Source organism: Platichthys flesus, chromosome 21 (genome assembly GCF_949316205.1).
Source record: "Platichthys flesus chromosome 21, fPlaFle2.1, whole genome shotgun sequence".
Classification (NCBI taxonomy): Eukaryota; Metazoa; Chordata; class Actinopteri; order Pleuronectiformes; family Pleuronectidae; genus Platichthys; species Platichthys flesus.
This window is the reverse complement of record NC_084965.1, coordinates 16,465,876-16,481,014: the sequence shown is the minus strand read 5'-3', so window position 1 is coordinate 16,481,014 and position 15,139 is coordinate 16,465,876. Positions and strand designations below refer to the sequence as shown.

Genomic DNA, 15,139 nt, shown 5'->3' with positions numbered 1-15,139 from the left:
CTCACTAAGGACACATCTTGAACAACCGGCACAGTCACTACGTGCTGCTTTCCTTCCTCACCATTACCGCTGGAGGTGTGAATGCATTAAACCTCACTGATTGTTTCCCCTCTGCTGCACACAAACACACACCGAGCCTTGTCCTGTTCCTCCCAATGCCCTGTGTTTGTGTGTGTTGCTGTGGATATTAGGATCTTATCCAGAAGGATACACTGGCACCATGCAGAGAGGCGCAGATGATGAGCGCGGCAGCGAGCCGAGAGCAGCACTGGGATGGAGAGAGCTGGCCAATCGCTTGGAATGATTCAGCTGCTTTGTCTCTTTGTCTCTGCGTGGGTCTCACTGTCTCTGTTCTTTGTAAATGAGTTTCTCCGGACAGAAGTTGAACCTGTTCTTCCTGCTGCCGTCTTAGCAAGATAGTATGTGTGTGTGTGTCGGTGTGTGTGTGAGTGTTTCTTAACATTCTGATGATAATCTTTCAATATCTATATTAAATTTTTCATCTGAAATACATTATTGCCCCTTTTATGAGATTTGGACCTTGGTTCTTGTGTGGGTCTACTTCTCGATCTAAAAACAAAAGGCTTGGGTAATGATAACATTTGTAACAATTTTAAGCACCTGGACTTGCATTTGCTTGAAGTGCTTTACACCTCAAGTTTTTGAGTCGACAGGTTGTGATTTCAGTTTGTGTGTTTGTGTGTGTGTGTGTGTGTCTGCGTTAGTGTTTGGACTGGATGTCATACTGAATGACACCTGGAGGGAAGCAGGCTTCTACAATTCAGTGCTGTTGAGTGAAGGATTTCTTTACTTTGAAGCAGAATATTCAAATTCAAATTGGCGGTTTTTGACTCCCATAATATCAATATTTCAAATTCATGGTGCCATTCCCATTATTTCCCCATTGTAACCTGCATTTTCGTGTTTATGCTGTTGCAGTATGCTGCAGGTTCTCTCGGCTGATCTGTCTCTGGAGTCTCTTGGTTAGATATGTCCTGGACATGAATTATTAATGTTGAGGGACTGAGCTGCAGTGCTGGAGTTTTTTTCTGCTCCATTACTGCTCTCCCACTGGGCCCACTGCGTGAGCTGAGCTCCACTTCACCCAGACTATCACTGTAGCTATTTCCCTCTCCCTGGGTCCCTGGTGTCTGGTCTAACACTGGTCTAAATATGATGGGCTATGCTATAATTGGAGATTTTCTATGCAAATTTATGCTGTTCAGAGTATTGTCATAATTGTGTTAAAATCAGACTCTTAAATTGACAGACTATTGCTCACTGTCATATTCTGTACATCTCATTCTCTACATCTCCTCTTTGTTGTATTCTACACTCTGGTGCAAGGCCATTTTCTCCCTCGACTTACTGCAGGAGCTGTTGTGATTTTACCTTGTTCTCAGGTACATCCATAATCTACCAGACACATGGACACACACAATACATCCTGTCACCCTCTGGGCTTGGCTTTGGCTGAGTAGCTAATGATGACTCAGCACTCTGACCCCGTGTAAGCATAACTCGACCCCTCAGAGCTTTGTGCACGAGGAGCGAAAGGTCATCGCTCACCTGAGGAAGAGCTGTCTTTGTCTGAAAAGGTCGTGCTAAGCTTGAGTTGACACATCAGTGCAGGCATGAGCAGAAAGGACACTGCATATAGAATCACAAGTTCATACGAGATATATCTGCCTTTAGTGTGGTGCATTTAAATCATTTCCGATCTAGGAACTTAGCAAAGAGACTTGTATGGTTTTTGGCATGAAGAGAAAAGCTGAAAGAGAGTGAAATCCGCCTTCAGGGATTTTGGCCAAGCTATTGTTCAGACACTGAGCTCAACACAAATGCCCAAAAAGTCACTCAAGAGCATTCAGCATTTACCCACAAGGCTGTTTACTCAGGGCTATGCATCTTCCCAGTTTCTGTTTGTGTGTGTTGCTGCCAAAAAGATAGGGGTTCAGGGGTGCACTCTTGTTGCTTGATTTTGTGTGTCTGCAGTGGTGGGGTTGTGGGTGGGGGCTCCCACGGCACTCCTCAGAACTGGGTCAGAGGGATTATTTCGCTGGCCTGGCCGATTGGCGCTAATGGCAGATTAGCATGGTAACTTTCACTTCCAAAACAGTCCCTCCACCAAAAGGACTGGAGGAGAGGCCGCATGCTGCTTTTCACACTCTGGGGGCTCCAGGAATGTGTTTGTAGAGGGATGCCCCTACAATGCATGTGCACATATAATATCTGACAGACCCCTGGCTGCTTACACACAATACTGCCAAAATAATAATGCAGATTATTATCAATTTAAGCAATTCTCTCAAATCAATGTTATTTCAATCAGGACTGACTTAGACATAATGCTAAGACCCCAACAGGAAGTAGAACACCATGGAAGAAGTTCTATGAATGAAAGAGATTCTGATATAAAGGCGACTTCCCCCTGGGGCCTAAAGAGACGGCGGTGACGATGAGGAGGTGATGAAGCACGGAGTTGGGGCATCTATGAGGAGCTTCTGGATGACGGTTAGAAGTAGTTGATTTGGTAGAGTTAAGGTGGTGCAGTGGGGGAAATTGGTTGCTTAGTAGTCGCAGTGCTCAACTAAAAGCTGAGTGTTTGGCACTATGCGATCGTTTCAGGTTGTGATTTGATTAAAAGATACTGAGCTGTTGGAGCCTCGAGATTGCGTAAAAACAGTGCACGTGACACAGTAGGCATGTGCAAGAAAACTGACCTTTGGAAAAAATGTCATTTCATGGATGGGATCGGATTTTCCCTGTAAGCATCACAAGCCCACACGTTGGGAAAGTACCAGTGGGTGCTGGTGTCCAGTCAAGTCCCTTATTTCCTGCAGTGTATTTGCACAACAAAGGAATTGCTTCATGGCCAGTATGGAAAGGATGACTATTTACAGTAACTCTTTACATGTGCACTATTGAGAAAGAGTTGGAAAAAAAATCGGAATCTCTCTCTTGAATCCGTCTGAGCAACTTGTGAGATCTCTAGTTGTGTCTGTGTGGACTTATGGCATTTCTGGGGGTTATAAATACTGCCGTCTGTGGTCTTTGACAAAGAGTGACACTATTAGTACCTGTGCGTTAACAGGTTGGTTCATCTCATGACATCATCAAAGAAGGCTCACTCTCTCCCATGTAGGGCTAGTCGTGTAACCTCTGGGTCTGTAACAGCAACAATACTGATATGACTGTCTCAAAAAAATAAACTACTCCGGGAGCTGTATGAAAAAGGTAGGATCAATATCAAGGCCCCTTTAGCACCTCCTCCAGTTTGTAAGATAACACAGGATAACACAGGCGGTCAGACATCTTTACAGCATTAGCACATCAGCTAGATGCTGCTGCACAAAGAGCTGCTCACCTGTTTATTCAAAGTTGGATAAAGCTGGAGTCAGTATGCAGAATAGCGAACTTGAGAATCAGTTGTCGTTGCTGTTCTCGTCAACATCCCATCATTGATGAGTCCCAGTTGCCGCTGCAACGGAGTGCTGGTCGGCTGTTTATTCCAAGTTTTTTAATAGTGAACGTATCACATGTCCAAATCGCACCAAATTCGAGACTGCACCCATAACAATAGACATGTCAAGTGTGAAGCCGATAAGATCAATAGTTTCAGAGATATTCTATACTGCGAGGATTTGCTGCTTTTCTTCTGTTTCATGTCATAGTGAATTGAATTTGAAGTGAGATGAAGAGGTCACCTTGGCCTCTGGAAGACATGCAATGGAAACGTCTCTGTATATTCTCACAATCTAGAGCCGGAATGACTTTTCATCAACAGATTCAACAGTAATGACAACAATCACTAATTTAAAAGAACAAACCATGTTCCTGTAACAGTGAAAAGTCAAGTTAAAATTGAGTTAATGATCTGTTTTGCTTGTTGTTCACCGACTATTGTATGTCTTGAATCGTGAGACATATCTCTTCAGTCCAGCCTCTTCTCTCTGTTGTGTTTGGGTGCTGCCGACATCAGTGGCCCTTTTGATGTGCGAGAAGTGAATTTAATTAGGTTTTGTACAGCGTCTTCATGCGTTTCCTCTCCTTCCCTTCCCAATCTCCCCTGCGCCTTCTGCGCTCGTCTTTTTATCAGCCTTTCATCAGGCCTGTGGTAATACCAGTGAAGCCTGTCTAAAGCTCTCTGAGCTGTGCAGTCTTACACCACACACACACCACACAGCTTGCACGCCTGCCCTTATTAAAGCTGCACTCAGGGATTCAGGTTTTCTCAAGACATTTATTGTGGTTATTGTTTTATGTGTCTGTATTTTTTACGTGTTATATTAGTATGTAACTTCAGCGGAGAAGCAGCAACATCAATTTGTATTTTTTCCCATCCTCACTGGTCTTTCTGTTGTAGAGCAGACCTTATTGATTTCAAATTCAAATTTTGTGATGCTTTCACTCAGAACCCTGTGCTGACCCTCAAACAGCCCCTGCTTGTGCTCAAACTGTGCACTTGCACTCAGAATCCATCGCTCCAGCTTCAGCTCTTCTCGCACTCACGCTGCTTCTGCTTCACCCTCCACAGCTCTGTTTTTTTACGGGCTTCCCGTTGAAAGTAAAGCTGACACAACCTTTGTCAACCCTACACCTGGCTCTCTATTTCTCGGGGAATGACAGAACAAAAAATGTATCCAAGTGCGAAAGACAAAAGCTGAAGAAGACATTTAGTGAAGCAGCGTGAAGCTGTAGCGCAGGAAATCTTGAGTTCAAGCGCATAGTTTGAGAACAAGCAGAGCAAATCTAAGCACAACCATAGCTATTTCACTCCTAGGACAGTGTGTTGAGTGAAAGAACACCAAATCCGAACGTAACATCAGTCAGTTCTGCTCCTAAGACTGAACGTCCATACTCTTTAATGAAGAGTAAAAAAACAAACATTAATCAATAAAGAGTCCTTATGACCTCACATTACTTTTAAAGGTTCAATGTGTAATGTGATTTTGATTATGAAATAATCCTAGTGATGTTTTCACTCATGTGTGATTACCTAAATTGTATGAATAGTTTTCATTATCCTAGAAATAGCCCTTTATATTAAAGGTCCTCTCCGCCATGTTTTTTATAGTCATCCAAGCCGGACAATGTAAACTACTTTTGAGTTTTTTTTTACATCCAATGGTTACCACTGGTTCTCTTTCATGCTTGGAATGTGACACTTCACCACTAAATTCTACAAACTGAACATTTGCAGTTTTAGAAGAGCATCTTCCCTCTCAGCCTTACTGTGGACAATGCTTTGTATACAGTGAACATATGTTGTGAATCCTTTGTCATTAAGTGTCCATGACTTGTTGGCAAGAGTTCAAAAAGTTTAGGGATTCTTGACTCAGCTATTATGGGAGTTGCCACATTTTGAAGTGCAGCATTGTTTCTTCAGGGGATGTTTTCAGGCTCCAGAGGATATTATGTCTGTGTGTGTAATGTGAGCACATTACTTCTCCTTCTCCCTCTTCCTCTCATGCACGTTGGCCCTCCATCTTAACATTGCCAGCATGAAGGGAAACTACTGTTAAAACAATGAAATTCTTTTGCAAATGAGCCAAAAAACGTGGCTCATTACCCATTTTCTCTCCTCTCTTTTCCAAGGTATTGGAAAGAACGTCATCTGCGACAGGACCGCCACGCCTCTGGATGCCTTCAGAATGATGTCAGCTGCCCAGTACTACCCCAAGTTATTGAGCATCATGGGAAATGTTCTGCGTTTCTTGCCAGCCTTCGTCCGGTTGAAGGAACTCTTGGAAGAAGGGTACATTGGGGAGCTTCTGGTCTGTGAGGCCCAGGTGAGACATAAATTACCAATTCTCGTTTTTAGATTGAGGACTTTTCAATTGATTTCTTGCAATTTATAATGACGACAATATTATATTACATTATTTAGAGGTTAGGTTGAGTTAAAACAGGACCAGAAATGACCCAAACTGCTGTGTTTCTATTACAAAAATACCTTCTATACTAGCTAAATAACGTCTCACAATATCTTCTCTTCACCCTAAAGGTCCACAGTGGTAGTCTCCTGGGGAAGAAATACAACTGGAGCTGCGATGATCTGATGGGAGGTGGTGGCCTGCACTCAGTGGGCAGCTACATCATCGACCTGCTTACATTTCTGACAGGCCAGCGCGCGGCCAAAGTCCACGGCTTCCTAAAAACCTTTGTCAAGCAGACGGACCACATCCAGGGCATCCGTCAGATCACCAGCGATGACTTCTGCACATTCCAGATGGTGCTGGAGGGAGGCGCCTGCTGTACAGTCACGCTCAACTTCAACGTGCCCGGAGAATTCCGTCAGGAGGTAATCGTCGTGGGTACAGTCGGGCGGTTAACGGTCACAGGGACCGACCTGTACGGACAGAAGAACAGCGTGGGCGAAGGGAGCGGTAGTGGCCCCGAGCTGCTGCTCAAAGACACCACGCCTCTTGAGAAGGCTTCTTTGCCGGAGAAGGCCTTCAGTGATATTCCCTCACCATATCTCACCGGGACGATCCGCATGATCCAGGCCGTGCGGCAGGCCTTTCACGACCAGGACGACCGGCGGACGTGGGATGGGAGGCCTCTGACAATGGCTGCCACCTTTGAGGACTGCCTGTATGCCCTTTGTGTGGTGGACACCATCAAGAAATCCAACCAGACTGGAGAGTGGCAGAACATTGAGGTGATGACGGAAGAACCAGAGGTCAGCCCCGCATATTTAATCAGCGAAGCAATGCGGCGGAGCAGGATGTCTCTCTACTGTTAGCATCTAGCTGATGTGCTAATGTAGTAAAGGTGGCTGACCGCCTGTGTTATACTGTGTTATCTTAGAAACTGGAGGTGGTGCTAGAAGGGCCTTGATATTGTTGGAACCTTTTTCATACAGCTCGCGGAGTATTTTTTTTTTTTTTTTTAAGACTGTCATGTCTGTATTGTTGCTGTTACAGACCCAGAGGTTACACCACTATTACACAGAGAGTTATGGCTTCCTGTCACCTTGCCTCTGCAGGAGAGGAAAAAGCAATGTGATTAGCAATTAAACCTTATTTATGAGGAAGTCTTTCCTGTTCCTTTTGACGGACAACTTGTGCCCTTTAAGAGGGGGGGGGGGATGCACCTGTAAATCAAGCTGATCCATGCAACAGAAAGACGAGATACAGTCCCACAGCGGAGGCAGATGTGGGAGTGGAACTAAACCTTCTGTGTTCCGCTTGACCGTGAGGGTATTGCACCTCTCGTCTCTGCCCCTCCTCCGTGTGTATGTGTCTGGAAGTCAACACCTTTCACTGTGGGTCCGAATGAGGACAGCCGAGGAAGAACGACATTCCGCTCTGTTGAAACTTTACTGCTTTATTGTTGCTATAAATCTGAAAAACTTGCTAGTTTTACCAAGTGAATGTTTAAAAAAACAAAACAACAACTGTGTGCTTGATAGCTTCGGTCTCTGTCTGCCCTGTGTGCTTCCACAATATGTGTGAAACAGGAGGAAAAAAAATCAATGGTTTGGCTGGTGGGATGTCAGAGGGGTTGACCTTCTGGTTCACGTATGCAATATGTTCAGGCTGAAGTCGGCAGCAGACATACTTTTATCTTCCTGCCTGGAGTCAAGGGCCAGGACGCTTTATGCAGTTACAGTAGCCTGTGCATCAGTTTGCGAGTCCTGTATGGGTGGCCAAAGGTTTATACCATGCTTTCGCTGTCGTCTTAAAGCATAGCCATCAAATACACTAACATCTGTGAGACCTGTTGGATCATAATAGTCTGTACTGAGTCTTAAGTGTGGGTAATGATAAGGTCTTGCACTAAGTTGCGAGTCAATACTAAGTTGCGAGTCGATACCCCCCCCCCCCCCCCCCCCCCAGCTATGTGGGGGGGGGGGGGTATCTGCATATTGCAATACAGTGGGTCACTGCTGCTGGAAGCTAATGTCATTATATGACAGGCTTATTAGGCCTCTTCAACATGCACAGTGACACGCAAACTTGTCAGTGTGCAGTGTCCGCAGGGTTAGATCGTGGAGAGTTTAAATGTTAAGACAATGTCAGAAGATCCCATGAAAAAGCAAGTTACTCAGTTTCTCAGTACTTTCTGACTTCACTCTATAAGCCTGTTGGTTTTTAGATGATCCCTAGAGCTGCACTAATCAGTATTTTTTAAATAACAATGGGTCAAATGACTAATGCTATGTGAAAGGCGTTGCTAGAGAAACCAACCGGAGGTTATCCCTTGACTATGCAGTTACCCTCAGCCTAAAGTAGCATTTTAACATTATTTGAGAAATTGTATTATGATCTTTAACTTAAGAGCCTCATTTCCAGTATTAAGTTGTCTAATACAGACACTTGCAGTTTAAGGTCGGTGTTCAGCTCAGAAACCCCACTGACACCCACACACATCTGGGTTTTGTCGGCGGTGGGAATGCATCAGCTCTGAGTCATAGGTCACATGACTCTGCAGTACACACAGTTTTTTATCAGCTCTGTGTGAAAGTGATGGAAAGGTAACACCCAGGTGAATGGGAGAATTTGTCACAACAGTTATGGTGCTTGACGTTGCACATGAAAAAAAAAAAAAGCCAGGCCTTTTTGTAGCGGGTTTACCCACATTTAAATTAACAAAAGACTTATTCCCGCTAATTATGGTGTTAAAGAGGTATCACATAGGATTGACTCAAATATTGTAGCTCTATGGCACAGATGAAACAGATCCGGTTCTGCCTCCATCAAGAGTAAAGGATCAATTTGTTGTTGTTTATTTGTCTTTTCATGGGCTTTTTTGACAATAAGTAGATATACAAGGACCAATACCACATTTATCCTTCTACCACTCAGAGGCAAAGCAAAGTTTAGAACAAAATGTATTGTAGCAGGTATCAGGATATTGTGTGAAATGAATGGTGGGATCATTCATCAGTTGCTGAAAATCCAACATCTCATTCTGTTAGCTGTAAGAAAGTATTTGTAAATTACATTTGGCTTGAGGTTTGGTCTCACTCCATACAGGCGAACGAATAACACTGACCTACAAAAGCCAAAAGATTGATTTTTTGTTTATGCATCTCTGTCCCTATGTGCGGCTTCAAGCTCTTTAAGCTGTGCTGAAATACTATCTATGTAACGACTACTGAAAATGAACATGTGAAAATATTATGAAACAATATGTGTGTGTCTTAAGAAATAAAACAAGTACTGTATGTATTTTATTTTGTAAAAACCAAGGAACTGGAAGCTGTATTCAATCAGTGTTAAGATATTTATTCTTTTTTTTTTGCTGTTGTGTATTTAGCAGACTGAGGCTTCTTAGTTTCCCCCATTTATGAATTATTTACCAAAATCCTCTTCAAAACACAAGAAGCTTGTTTGAATTTCAGACCAGTGACGTGTCCATAATCATCCCAGTCGTAATCCAGCCTCACCACACTGTCCTCCAGTGCCCTCTCTGTGATAAGAAAAGTCTGTGGTTGTAGCTGTTTGGAGGTCAGAGGATCTAACAGCAGCGTTTGACCCATTTTATTCTTTGTGGTTTGATCCGATGTGTCACATGAGGTGAGGGCACATTACAGTTCATGCTGTGGTGGGGTTGGCCACACACAACACTAGTGTAGGCCGATGATTCAGGGAGAAAAGAAGAAAACAGCGTCGATAACCGGTCTGTTGGAAAAAGCTCTGAGTCCAACACTGATAAGCTATCTCTCTTTAAGATTGCTCAAGTTATTTTATTGACCCTTGTGCACCGAGCACCTTATCAAATCTGCATATAGACTTTCCCCCTTTGTCCGATAACAAGGCTCAAAATATATGTATGCCTGATTTAGACTTACTAAAAACAAATATCTAGAGGAATTTCAGGGTTTACTTCATCTTTCTTCTTATTATTATTATTTTCATGACTATTCTGTCTTAATCAGGATGGAGGCTTCGGAGTGAGGAGGTAAACAACTATGTCATGATTTAACTTGCAGCCTCGGTCAGGCGTGACTAAGCAGACACTGGATAGTCAGGCTGTGTAGGAAATATACAGAATAAATTATTTAACATTATGGCTCTAATATTCAGGCATCATATGTTTTCTCTGCCCCATGAAACCTGTAAACACTTTATTACTTTCTGCTTTATGGTTCTGTGCTCCTTGGATGTTTGGCCTGTGCTGTCTGATTTGGAGGTGAATGATTTCCTTTAACTAGAGACAACAAAATATTCAATCAGACGTTAGACAGGCAGTTGAACCAAATCTCTTTCAGAAGCTGGTTTTACTATAAATAAATAGTCTTCTTACACTGGGGAAAGATCATACCATTGTTAGTTATAGGGTTACACTCAACAAATTGAAAGTTAACCCTTTATTGCGTGGATTTGTACTTAAACAAGTACATTTTAGTTTGGGCTTTTATTCCCTGAAGGTGCTTAATTAATGGAAATAGATTAATTCAAAAGTGTTGCTGTTCTGCAACAATGCCCAAATGATGGAAATAACCATAATACTGAAAAGTACCAGATGTTTTCTTTTCTTTTTGAACTTGGTAAATCCAGGTTATGTTTAGTCAAATGCAGTACCCAATATTTCTTTATTAGTTCCAATTGTTATTTGGACTGTTTGGTGATATGGACATTGCATACAATGTAATATGACACACGTGACATGATTTTCCTGTGCAAAAACAATTTCATTTCTTTATCAACATTGATTCCATATTGCCGCTTTTCAGTAAAATTGAAATAAAGGTATTTTTTTCCAACACTATGCAATAGAGGGTTAATTATAGTTTGTTTTAAGTACCTGCCACCTGTTTTTCCCAGCTTCCAGCACATGTGTGTGAGATTCCACACACAAAAGAAGCATTATTTTGCAGCTCCTCTCTCGTGCTGACATTAAATTAACTTTATTTAGAGTCCCATGGGTAAGAAGAAGTAAAAAACCTGCAGTCACTAATATCACCAACGAAATCAACTTGGATTTACTCTCAGTTTGTGGTAACTGGAGGTTTATCCACAAGCCCATCCTCCTCCATTGAACAGTTGAACAGCCCAGCAGACTCGTCCTCCACCAGCTGCCTTCTGCGGTCACTGTTTCATTAACACCAAGCTTTTCACTTCAGTCAGTGCAGGTGGTCAGCAAAAATATGCAACCTGAAGAACGTTACAATAATCTAATGGATCCTGGAGTCATTGCGATGCTGATGATAATAGAGATGCAGGAGAGCATTATTCCCACACCACACATTGTGAACCCTTACAAGCATTTGCTGCTTATGAATGAACCATCTACACAGATTCACGCTTATGGACGTGCAAAGGGCAGCGCGCTAATAACAGATGAGGGCCAATCTGAAGCACTGAATATTTCATGAGAGGAATCTTATCGAGCTGTTACTGTACCGTTTATGAGGATCTGATGCATTTCAAAAGACCAGCAACATCAAATATTTGTTTTTGATATTTTCTCATGTTTTCTTTGTAAATGTTGAATCGCTGGATATTCTTTTAAACGCTCAATGATGTTTCAAATGATGTTGGATTGATGTCCTGATGTGTCACCACTGAATTACAGGCCCGGGAAAGAGGAATTTATTTCTTTACGTTTTGGATTTATGTTGCCAAGAACTGTTTAGTTTCCATTTCAGCTCACTGCTTGTGGCCTGTGTCGGAAAAAAGTTCCATCTTTGCTGCAGTCCCAGTTACGAATCTCTGTCTCTTGCCACCGTTCACAAACGCTCAGGCCTTCGCTCGCTGAGGGAGAGGAGGAGGGCAGAGGTGGGCTCGGGGGGGGGGATTGTTCATTTTCGGAGACGAGCGACCTCAAAGAGTCGCTTCCTCTGCCCTCGGAGACCGTTACTTAGCAACCGCAAGCCATGCTGCCAAAGCTATAGGACCTGTCGTGGTTTCGTTTTTTTTCTCCCTCACACAGTAACACATTAGCCCTCCCCACACATTTTCTTTCACACCCTCCCTCCATCTCTCTCCCCCTCTTTCTCCTACTGACTGCTCACAGTGAGTAGGGGTTGGGGGGGGGGGGGGGATTTGCAGTTGTTGTGTTTCCTTGATTTGTCATTTCCCATTGTGACTCTTGATTTCAGGCCTTCAGGCTCTTTGCCTCATTCTTTCTCTCTCTTGGGAGTCAGGTAGAAGCCTGGAGGCAAATCTCATTCAGTGGACCCCCACCAAATTGCATCTTTTAATCTATCCTCTCCTCCCCTGTTTCCTCTGCTCTCCTCTTTTTTAATAAAAACTAATAACAGGCAGATGTGAGTTCATTTTTTTAGCTGGTTTGTGAATGCTGACTCTTGCCCTTCCTGAAACCTCTGCTTGTTCAAAGAAAAAATGTATGCTGTAATGTGACTATATCCAATATGTGTGTATAGTGGATGCATGGACCTCTGTACATACTGTAAGTTGAGCTCTAAAAGGCATATTAATTGGTCTTAACCTAGAGAATGTTCTTAACTGTAGGAATAATATATATTTTCTATCCGTTCAGGATGATTTGCCATTTTTAAGGAAGGCGGTGGGTGTTACAGAAATAGAAGCCCACCCCCCCAGTCCTAAAGTTTCCGGCGTGCTGTACAGTGGGAGGGTGCACATCCATTCAATGAACCCTCCATTCCAACTCCTTTTTCTGATTGACTTTGTGACTCCTGTCCCAGAGGGTCTCATCTCCCAGTGACTGAATGTATGTGAATCAGGGTCTGTGTGTGTGTGTGTGTGTGTGTACAAGTGTGCAACAACATGGTTTACTGCTTCAGAACTTGTCTAATGCTGCAGTTTCTTAAGAATAAACATACATACATATCCATTACAACTCTCATTTTTTTGTTTGTGTTGCATCTTTTGCAGAATTTACATCTCAACTAAAGGATTTGAGTGTTTCAGTCTCTGTGTGTGTGTGATTTAATCTATAATTATAAAGATAATTTATTAATAATATGAGAAACATACACCTGCTATTGCTCACACTTTTTATTTCCGGTTATAAAAGTATTATTGTAAAATTATGCGAAGTCCTTCATGTCCACCAAAGTTGTAGAGCAAACTGAGGACTTTTGCTGCCCCCTGCTGGTAGCTGAAAATGCTGCAAAGTACAGTTTAACTCTCCATTGCATTGCATCAATCAGTTCGCTACCAGTTTTGGACCACAGCAGTTTGGCTTGAATAATTTCATTACCCATAAGTTTACAGATTTCAGCATCCGTAGAGAAGAATTCTATTAACTGGAGGTTTGGTTTGGAGCGTTACATTTTTGAAAATATAATATAATATAATATATAGGAGAAAATGAAACACACACACACACACACACACACACACATACACACACACACAGATAAAGGCTGAGTGACGTCGATCTCCACCAGGAAGTGTCACTTTTCCCAGATTTTAAGTGTTTATTATATGTTTCACAGCCCAGTAACACAGTGTATCCATTCAAAATGTTGTTTCAGGGGCACTTTGGGATTCAGTATCTTCTCCAAGAACCCTTTGGCATATTAACTGGAGGAGCCAGGGATCGAACCACTGACCTTTCCAAAACTGCGGCCACCTACTGTTCAAACAGGGAAACAAATTTGACATGCAAAGAAAACTTATATCATGAAAATTTAATATTTTCCTCTCTTTAAGGAGAGTTATATTTGGTCTATTTTTGGTTGTGGTGGTGTTGTAAACAGGTGGTCACATGTTTTGGTGCTTTTCATATTAAAGAATCTTCCTTCTGGACTTGACGTCTAAAACCCTAAAAAAAAAAAATGAATTAGAATTTGACATCCTTTTATAGTGGTCAGAAAAGGAACGTGAACCCTGTGGACACAGATAAGTCCAAAGGCTTCAATCCAGAGGTGGCTTTTTAGTAACAGCTTTACATTAACGTATATGGGTTTAGCACTGTCCTCCTGCACCTCCCTATTTCTCCTGTGCTTCAACTGGTAGACAGGGATCCTGAAATCATGCTAGATAGGCAGCAAAACAGCCTCAAGACACGAAGGCCCCCCATCTTTACCTACCTTACTTCAGGGATGATGTTTCAACTGTAGTTTCATCAGGAAAGGGATTTAAAGAAGTGACTAAAGCTGCAGGCCTTATCTCTTCAGGCCGCTTGTTCCAACTGCTACGTTCTGAACAAGTTGGAGGAGAGAGAGTGAGTTTTGAGGGAAAGGTGTTACAGTGGATCAGTCTTGAGAATATGAACTTCAATAAGCAGCTATGAGTCCTTTTTAAATGCCTGCAGCTCTCTCTCTTGGGTTGATTTTATCTTCACTGATCATTGTGCGTTGGGTCTGAGAGTCCTCCTCCAGAGAGAGCGGCCAGAGAACTAAATCATTTCTATCTACAGCTGCGTTTGTCTGACTGTAACTGATGTAAATCTTAACGCTTTAAGATGACTTTGTGATAATCTCTAACTTTATGCCAATCGATGATTCTTCTTCAGAAGTCTTGTGACACCTCAGCTGACACTTTCAAAAAGTTGACAGAAGCTTGAACCCATATCTCCAGTCTGGTTTCATTGAACAGTCTCCTCAAGTGTATTAACTCTTGCATGACTCAGATGAGCTTCGGTGGATCTCATTAGCCTTCAGGGTTCCTTAGTGATTCACGCCTCCACTGTGAGTTTTTTATGTATGGAATTATTGAACATGGTGTGTTCAATAACTGGAGGAATAATGCAATGGCCTGTGTGTTATTATTTACATTGGGTTGTGTTGGTTCAGAAAAATCAATGAAGATGTGACTATTTCATTGTTCCTCTCTTAATCCAATCTGACATCCTGACAAATCCATCCAGGAAAAGAAAGAAACATGTCAACAACAGAAATGATTACAGTAGCCATGACAGAAACTTCATGTGCTAATGCAAATGTTAAATGTTTGCTACATAGCATAGCATAGCATTATATAATATATAAAAAAATAATGACACATAGCCTTGCATAGCATAGCATAGCATAGCATAGCATAGCATAGCATAGCATAGCATAGCATAGCATAGCGTGAAGGTAATCATCTATAGATATGGTTTTATTAATCTCACATGTAATTTAAATATAACATACACTGTCTGTAGTGGTGATCTATTATTATGGCGTATAATAAAATATTTTGCCCTGTAGGTTTATCAATTAATTGAATCAGTGTTAATATTTTGGAGGTTTTCTTTATTGAGTGAACTG

At 42.2% G+C, this 15,139-nt stretch overlaps 1 protein-coding gene across 1 annotated transcript in view; it reads left to right on the top strand.

The window, feature by feature from the left end:
- The window catches only part of gfod1 (glucose-fructose oxidoreductase domain containing 1), a 30,868-nt gene extending 20,149 nt beyond the window's left edge, over positions 1-10,719 (top strand). Inside the window, exons 2-3 of the mRNA XM_062379899.1 lie at positions 5,599-5,792; positions 6,008-10,719. Of these exons, the coding sequence (XP_062235883.1) occupies positions 5,599-5,792; positions 6,008-6,748 (935 nt within the window). The 3' untranslated portion in view covers positions 6,749-10,719. The remainder of the gene's footprint in view (positions 1-5,598; positions 5,793-6,007) is intronic.
- The last annotated feature ends 4,420 nt before the right edge of the window (positions 10,720-15,139 follow it).